The 9315-nt window shown below is 37.8% G+C and overlaps 1 protein-coding gene across 1 annotated transcript; it reads left to right on the top strand.

Moving 5' to 3' along the window:
• The first annotated feature begins 6164 nt into the window (after positions 1-6164).
• On the top strand, positions 6165-8183 carry LOC143363893 (uncharacterized). The gene is made up of 5 exons (XM_076804422.1): positions 6165-6260; positions 6364-6459; positions 7169-7374; positions 7456-7591; positions 8036-8183. Exons 1-5 carry the CDS (start codon positions 6165-6167, stop codon positions 8180-8182), a joined length of 681 nt encoding a protein of 226 aa, XP_076660537.1. The 3' UTR covers position 8183.
• Positions 8184-9315: the final 1132 nt, after the last annotated feature.

Below are 9315 nucleotides of genomic sequence, written 5' to 3'. Positions count from 1 at the left end.
CCTTTAAATTTAGACGATTTATTTCTATTATTAATATATTGATTTTTAAAATTTTTCGAAATTTCATAATTATTTTTCTTTGTTTTATTTATTTGAAAGCCTGCATTAAGTACTTTTAAACTTGTGTGCCGATTTTCGTTCATTAGCTTCACTTCGTAGTCCAGTAATCTGGTTTTTATGAACGCCAATGTTAAATTATCATCTGATAATGTCTCTATCGCGGTTATTATACCATCATAGGAAGCAGGTAAAGTCATTAATAAATTTGACACTTTGTCAGTTTCTTTCAGCACATCTCCCGACTCTTTCGCTCATAAACAGCGTCCGAATCGCGTAGCACTTGCTTAGCACTATTTGCTGATTGCACAAAGCTAAGAAAAGAATCTGACAAATATTCCACAATAATTCCGCTACGACCCATTCATCAGTTAGCATATCAGGAGTTGGCTGATCAATAACTTTGATCACCTTTAGTTCAGTTAACAATGAACGAATTCTAAATTTCCATACACTGTACTTTTCATCATTAAATGGTTGAATGTTTCTCTTTCTATTTAAATTTGCCATTGTTTTATTGTCTTCATATTTAACTGTACACTTAAAACTATGCACACACACAAATGTATATATATATATATATATATATATATATATATATATATATATATATCTGCTTATAACTATTTTATTTATCCTTTACGGTCTGTTATTTCACTTAATACACTACGCAGATAGTACACAATTAAACTGAGTTTAATACGTAACTGGGCCCATAACCTATTGGGATATGGGGTTTATTATAATAAACACTGATCGCGCCGAATGGTCAGCTTCGTTGTTCGGGAGGGGTTTGTTGTGTATGGGCTGTGATTACCAGGTTTAACAAGTAACAGAACTATCACTTTATTTAATATTTATATAAAACAAACTTTGTGGACTGTATATGTTTAGCGCGATTGATTATTACAAGAGAAGATACTCTTGTCTTAATAACTGTACGAAACAGTGGCCTTTAGAGAAGTACTAAGACTTCGGTATGTTCTTCTAACTAGAGACTGTACGAAACAGTGGCCGTAAGGGAAGTGCTTGGACTTCGGTGTGTTTTCTAAATCCCTCCCGCGCTTGCCAAACACCGATATTTAAGCGAATTGTCAATGGGCGGTGACTTGACTGGCCAACGCCCACGATGGTAGAGAAAGTGGTGGAAAAGCATAGGAAATATTTGGCAAGCCGTGTTGACGGAAAAACCCGGACTCAGGCGGCGCAACGCAGGTAAGGCCCGTCCGGTGACATGTAACAATGACCCAAGTATTTTATGGAGACGGGTGAAAACGGCAATTTCGAAAGTGAAGACCAGGGAAGCACACGTGCAAGGGTAATAAACTACTTCCCGAGTCCTAATCCCCGAAGCGTGATTTTTACTTTCCCGGTTGTAAATGACCGTGTAAAGATTCCGTTCTTGGGACATTTGGTTGCCAAATGTGCAAGACGGACACTTCGTCCAAGCTAATAAACTGACCCTCGAGGGTCGCACAAACAAACACACAGTTGATTTTAATAAGAAAACTAATTTGTTCAAAGAGACTCGGAAGGATTCTTTTAACTCTTGATACCTCGACACTCTGGACGAGACTAACGAAAAATGTGCAACGGAAAACCGTTGCTTAGGTTTGAAACCAGAAACGAAAGAAAAGGCCTGGGCCTGAAATGTGTTTATGACACCCCCCGACCCTTAAGAGTCGGGGTACTGCCAGAGTCCCATTGCTAAGGATAATAATCAGGCTCCGCGTTCCTGGCACTCTAAAGTGTTTCTCAACATAGAGATTATTTTTGCTTGTATACAAATTAGATATGAAAAATCCAACAATAACTATAATAACTTTATCTTTATCTTGCAATGCCCTTCGCCCGCCTGTACAGCGTCGTGTAAGGGATTTCAAAAGGTGCCGCCGCTCCGCGAATGCTTGATCCTTTTCTGAAACACGGAAACGGAACGCATCAGTTTTAAAAGCCGATTCCCTCCGGGATTTTAATTTAAAATAAGGAATATTACTTTATTTCGTTCAAGGCTTGTTCCATGTTGTCCTCTGTCCAACGAGGCTTCCTGCCTGGTTGTTTGGAGGATGCTGAAACCATATTTATGATACGGAAGAACCCAATGCGAAACTGGGGATCCGCTAGGATGGTATAGCTTTCGTAGACGCACCCAATATGAAATCAGGGAGCCACTAGGTTGGAGAAATCTTTGCTGGATTAACGATTATGATTGTTAGTAGCCTCGTAACTTATATATATATCTTTTTTTTAATCGATACAATCCGAGCGGTAAGATTCTATCGTGTGGGAACGTTCAATTACTAGATTAGGATATTAGGCAACAATTAAGGGTTTATAGATTTCACGATTTTACAACAAGACACATATTCTGTAATAAGTTCTGTTACAAATGCCTGTGTCGCGAATGAGTTTAAGGATGGTTTACAATTGAATATGTTTACCTATATTGCACGGTTTTGACGCACTGGCAATGCGGGGTCAGAGAACAATTATTGAATGCCAAATAGAATATTCACCGATCTAACGGAATCTATAAGGTTAGTCACTTGATTCGAAAGGGACTTTTCGTTCTCAGAAAAGAGATTAGAGCTTCTAATCGAAATGAAAGTGGAGGAAACTTCTCCATACCTAACATAAGGGTCAATTAATAAAAAATAAATAAATAAATTTATTAATTAAGAAAAAAATTAATTAATTAATAAAACAATAAATAAATAAATTTCAATTTTTGTCAAATTAATAAAAAATAAATTAATTAACTGTATTGTTACGTCCCAAGTGGGCTGAATTACAATTTTAGGGGATAGGACGCAGTTTCGAACCTACCTGCATTCACCGGCTACGGTTCGGGTACTTGAGGATTGTTTAAATGAAGGTTGAACACCTTTTTATAACAAACAACTTATAATTTATTCAAGATTAGGAACTGAATCAGATTATTATGAGGTTACAGAGGTTGCTTACAAAGAACGCATATACAAGGGAGGGTACAAATCGTGTTGGTACAAAGACAATGGTAACAATAGTAGTGATGATATTACCGAGGTGTAACTCTTCGGGCGGTGAGGTAGATGTAATGTCCGCCTTGATTCGTATCACTGGTGAATACTGCCCAGTTGCGCGGTATCACGACTTTTCGATTTACGACAATTTTCCGTTTTTTACTAGCGGACCGAATTAGCGCGAGTTTATTGGTTTACGATTGTTGGATTTGTACTGACTTTTCAGGGGTTGGTCTCCCTATTTATAAGATGGCCAATTCAATGTTTCCACAGAATGCTGGCCCAAAAGTCTCCACCTTGCATATTTTAGTTTTCTCTTGACTGGTCGGCTCCTTGTCGTCAGGGTCTTCTTACTAAGGAGTCGGCATCTTTTCCTCGTTACTCAGCATGGCGTGATGCCATTGTTATTGGCTTTTCGGAATGTAAACCGATCTTCATTTGCGTGTTTCGTAGTTGCTATAATTTCTTGTTGCTATGCTGTGGTATTGCGCGCTTGAGCTAACAGGGTTTTAATTTCTTGTGTTATATATATTTGCTTATTATACTATCTTATTTCTACGTTTTACCTCTCGTGTGGCATTATCGGATTTTCGTTATAATCTTTTAGTCTTTAGCGGTCGAACCACCGGACGTGACAACACAATACACAACTTAATATACTAAGCGGCGTCAATTATAATACATAAGACTAAAACTATATATACAAGTGTTGCATACGCAACGGACGCGTGTTAACAACTGCTTTGCGCGGTCGGCATGAAGCGCACCGACTTTCTTTTCGCGTACGTTCTTAGAACGGGGCGCGATGAGCCAGAAGGGCCAGGCGTACACGCATCGGCGGGCACAACGGAGGTGCCAGGGGTTGCCGCAGCCGGCAGGTCCGCAAGACCGAACGCAGGTTTCAGAAGCTCTATGGAGACAGAGCGCTCCTTGCCGTTCACGTCTATAATATAGACGCGGTCGGTAATCCGGTTCACAACTCTGTGCGGGCCGGTATACGGCTGTTCTAGAGCCTTCCGTGCCATACGCCGCATAAAGACGTGCGTGCAGGACTGCAGCTCCTTGAATACGAACGCACGCTTCCTGCAGTTATGCACAACCGGCATCGGTCGCACCTCGCGCATAAAGCGTTTGAATTCTTCCAAGAAGACGTTGGGATCGGGAGAGTCGTTCTCAGACAGAAAGAACTCACCCGGGAGGCGCAGGGTCGAGCCGAACACGAATTCGGCCGGGGACGCACCGACGTCCGCCCGCACGTGCACGCGTAATCCTAAGAAGACAGTCGGAGGACAGTCATTGTTTATCATTCTCTATGATCTCTTTCCATATTACAACTAATTTTTTCATGCCATTCCCGAAAAAAATAAAAAATGACGTTACTTATTAATTATGGGATCACATAATATTTTGTGTCACGAATGCACAGAATTTATTCGTTATTAAATATTGGAGTAGGATTATCTTTCTGAAACGACAGTTGACGTAAGATGTATAAACACATAAATATTTAAACAAAATAAATATACAGGGTGTCCCAATAGAGTTGTATTTTCTTGAAAGAGATGATTCCTGAGGTCATTTGAAGTAATTTTGTTATTTCCCAAAATGTTGTCCGCAAAAACACACACACACACGCGCGCGCGCGCGCGCACACACACACACACACACACACACACACGCACGCACGCACGCACGCACGCACGCACGCACGCACGCACGCACGCACACAGACCAATCACAGCGCGACCAGTGCTGACGTCACCCTCAGCGGGACCTATCGCCGAACCGGAATCTCGTCTACTGTAGCCGTGGTCTGATTGGCTCGCGTTTTTCGTTAATAACTCGGTGATAAAGCCGCGGACAACATTTTTGCAACGGAAAAGTTACTTCAAATGGCGCCAGGACTCGGTCCTTACAAGGAAGAACAACATTTTTTAATTATATTAAATACATTAAAAATTAAATACACAAAATTCGCAATTAAAGACATGGGCCTGATGTTGTCTAATAATTATAACAATCCAAAACTGACTGTAAAATAAAAAGAATGTTAAATAGAATTGTTCGATGGCAGATCCTTATGCAAAATAGAAAAAATCTGAGTCAATCGTAAGGAACAAAAGTGAAAGAAAAATGCATTTCCTCTTTGAATAATTTCGATGAATTGAAGATATAAAAATATCCCCAAATTCTTTCAATGTATTTACAGTTTTGTGTTTGACCTACTCGTTTTGTCATGAATAAAATTCACATTCTAATAATTGTAATTCATATTGTATTGCCAAGTGAAGACAATCTTGCATTTCTATTATTATATTGACAATTGAATCGAGGATGTTATCAAGGCATTCACAGTCTCAGTTGTTAGCTAAAACTTTATGAACTCTGCTCTCTCAGGGAACAGAAATCTGTATACATCGTTAGAGTGTAAAATTAATCTTCCCCCGTTCCTGTTTCAATGTTTCACCTGGAATTTTAAAACGAGAACTTTGCTGAAGAGCTTCGAGTTGATTCCAAAAGTTTTTAACTGGAAGTTCCTCCAGTTTATTCGTTGAAGGAATATAAATATCCACGGTACGTACCGTGCAACTAAAATTATTTCTAAACTATGTAAAATGAAAAATCAAAACCTAAAATTCCGAACGCATCTTATGCTTTAACCCTCGTGATAAACGATCCTAGGATAACATTTCACTAATTTTTTCTTTATACTTTAAATTAACTATACATATATTATATTTATAGCATCACATTTTCAAGAAATATTCTTCACAACACAGATAGACAGCACTTAATTTATGTTACATTATGTAAAGATAGTAATAAATTGTCACTCTCAGGAATGTATCTGCTAGAGTAAGGCACCCAACTACTGTGGGGATGCCAATTACTGTGCCTATATCAATACTTATTTTTAAAGCATAATGAATATTAAACTTTTTCATTGACCCCAGTTAATATATATATAGAGTTGTATAACATATCTATATGGATATATCGTGGTGGTGAATAATCGTGGAACCGGCAAAACTTCCACAATTTTACCGTGCCGTTCGCGTTCCAGAGAAATGCTCGACCGAAAGACAAATAACACAGTCTGTGTTAATGTACGGAAGCTTGATCCATTCGCCAAACAAGCGAGAATTAGCCAGAACGGAGTTCCGGTTGCTAAAATTCGCTCGAAACAAAGCTAGACATAATGTTCGCTTGTGCAAACACAGTTGAACATACAACGTTCGAATTTTCTGCAGTTTCTTCCTCCAAATGATTCTTTGAAAATTTTCTTAAGCTTCTTATTTTACAGATCGAACCGAAGACCAGGGAGCTCGATTACATATTGTACGGTACTGATGTAAACACCATACGCAATAAGGACATTCCGGTGTCACTAGTCGAGCACGTTCGTATTCAGTTCGACCAAATATTTTCGTGCTAGGAGAACCGTTTCGCAAGAACGCGTGGAAATTTGCAGAAGAATTCACTCAGTTGCTTTATCGCTGGACGAGGCATGTTAAGAACGTAATGTATTTGCTTCTTTTTTAATTGTTTATATATTCTGCATCATTAGTAACACTATTTTCTGTTATGGAAATTTCGAAGATCGTGAGAAAATTAATTTTGCGAGGGTGTGGTGTGTACAGAATTATTCTCTAACGACAATTTTTCGCGGTAAACAATCTGTTCTCTTTTATTAACGAAGAAATAATTAAGTTTATGTGTTGGCAGTTACACTGATCACAATGTTTCAATTCTAATTTAACATTCACGCTACAATTTATAGCTCAAAAGTAGATATTGTTGATTGTATTTTCTATAAAAATGTGAATAATCTAAATCATCGGTGGTAGACTAGGAAAATTCGTGCAAATATTTAAAAAAATACATAAATACCTAAAAATTCGACATATATTCTGATTAAGATTGCCTTATTAATCCACTATTTTAAGCTCAACATATTTTCTACCAACAAAGCAAATTTTTCTAATTTTTTGTATTCTCCTTGAAACTGAGGACTGAAAATACATTTAAAGATTTTTGGTCTTTGGTCCTACAATTCCTACAAACTTTAATTAACAATAAATAATCAGATGTATTTTTAATCACTGCAGGAGGATGGAACTTCAGCATCCCCCTTAACAAACCTGGAAATACAAGAAACTATACAGAATGTGCAGCAAGCGATTCTTGGCGTGAATGCATCGGTGCCAGATTATTCGTCGGTGAAAACACCTGCGACAGGGATTATAGTTTGCACTCCCTCCGCTCCAGTGGTACCAAAATCCAGTCTGGATTCAGCGAATATATCTCTGGGAAGGTTGTTAATGTCACCTAAATTTGTTCAAATTCTCAATTCTCTCTTGCAATTGTGTGTCTTATTCGAGCGTAATGATTTTAGGTATAGGTCGTTGGATACTTTAATGACTGACGATAAAGATGCCACGCTTAAAATTGAAAATCTGGGATCGGAGAGCCAGGAAGACATGGATGTCGACGAGGCTGTTCAAATTGAACTCATAGTCGAAGGGAAGAAGGTGTTTATTAATAGCAAATACAATTTTTTGTCTCGTCTACAAAATTTTTCCTTGGCTGGAAAAAATTAGCGTTAAACAGTTGTTAGAGAAGTGATTTTATTTTTTCCTGTAGTGGAGGGTGAACCCATTTGAATTATTAATGTGTACATATGTGTAACAGATCTGATACAAATTATTGAAATGCGAAGTTGTTTTCACGGTTTGAAATTTTTCCATTTAAGGATAATAAAAAATAGTTGGTGATACGGGTAATTGTATAATGAATATAAAGCACACGGATGATAATAAATACATTTTTCATTCTGCTTTACTATTCAAATGGGTTAATGTAGTTTTAATTCGATTGATTTGAATAATTATGGTGATTTAAACGGAATTGCTTCGATTATTCGATCTTTGCTTGCTGTGCTAAGGATGCGAAATTAATTTGTTCCACGTTCACAGCACATATCACGATCGATCCCGGCGATTCATGTGAACAAAATCGCCAGATCCGACACTTTCGTTCGCGAGCAAGAAAAGGCCAAAGCCAACGTCGAACAAGCAGAAAGCAGCACCACTATTATCGAGAACGAACCCGTCTCTTCGTAAACTGCAACAGGTCCTGAAAAAAATTGACGAGCTGCCAGACTGCGCTGCCAATGTTTTATCGAGAATCGATCATGTGAAAAAGGTTGACAAATTTACTTTACTCTTTCATTATTTCATTCACGATGACACCACCATTCTTGAGATGAACGCGGCAATAAATCTCATCATTCTTGCACCATTCACTCCAGCATATTTAAATTTCTTTAGATCATCGCTTGAATACTTCTTAAATTAGAGGTTCAAGAATCATTTTCATAATTACGTGCAGATTACATACCGTATTTGTACTTCATATCAATGGACTTCTTGAGTAAATAAAATACTCATTTTCTTTTTTTAGACGTAACAAAATATTCTCTCTGTGACTGTGCTATAATTTGATGTATTTATTCCAAAAATTTATGACAAAAACACAATTTCTAAATAATAATGAACTCGTGAAGATCAAAACAATGGAACAATTTTAATTGGCAGAAGAATACGGAAGAGCGTATTTTAAATTCATTTTATTATTCGCTTCTTACTTGATACATTTATATAAAACTCCAAACTATAGCAAATATTCTAACCTGATACATACATTGAAAAAATGAAACTATGATTAAATTACAATTTTCTCGAATATTAGCTCGAATGAGAAACGTGTGAAGGTGATAAAAGCATATTTTAATTTTATTTTATTATTCGCCTTTAATTTGTCAAGAGAAGTATATGGTGAAGAGTATATCAATTTCATCTTATTATTTGCCTCTAAATTGGTATATTTATTTACAACTTGAAACTATAGTAAATACCCTAACTCGATGTTTTAGGGAATGTGTCAGGAGTTAAATAACAGATGGCCTATCGAGGAAAATGGTCTTTATTGGATCGTGGCTTAGACGAGACTGTCCTCCCGTCCTAAAAGTCGTTCGCTCCCAGCCTCTCGCATCGTCGCGCCTGAACCTAAACAGTGTGTGCGCCTTCTTCTAAACACTTACAATTAGCCGTAACGTGATACAAACCGCGGTACGGCCAGCGGCGCGGTGCACTCTTACAATTCGGCCATCCTGACCGTTAATCGTCTCGATTAACCCGTATACACAAACATACCGTTGCGCACTAACATTGCTATCACACACTTTACAAACTAT

This window comes from Halictus rubicundus, unplaced genomic scaffold, assembly GCF_050948215.1.
Source record: "Halictus rubicundus isolate RS-2024b unplaced genomic scaffold, iyHalRubi1_principal scaffold0165, whole genome shotgun sequence".
In the NCBI taxonomy this organism is placed as follows: domain Eukaryota; kingdom Metazoa; phylum Arthropoda; class Insecta; order Hymenoptera; family Halictidae; genus Halictus; species Halictus rubicundus.
The sequence above is the reverse complement of the archived record's forward strand: the minus strand, read 5'-3'. Positions and strand labels throughout refer to the sequence as shown.

Coding starts and splice junctions, on each gene's coding strand:
- LOC143363893 (XM_076804422.1), top strand. CDS start 6,165: ATGTACGGAAGCTTGATCCATTCGCCAAACAAGCGAGAATTAGCCAGA. Junction 6,261..6,363: donor GAAACAAAGCTAGACATAAT/GTTCGCTTGTGC, acceptor CTTATTTTACAG/ATCGAACCGAAGACCAGGGA. Junction 6,460..7,168: donor CGGTGTCACTAGTCGAGCAC/GTTCGTATTCAG, acceptor TAATCACTGCAG/GAGGATGGAACTTCAGCATC.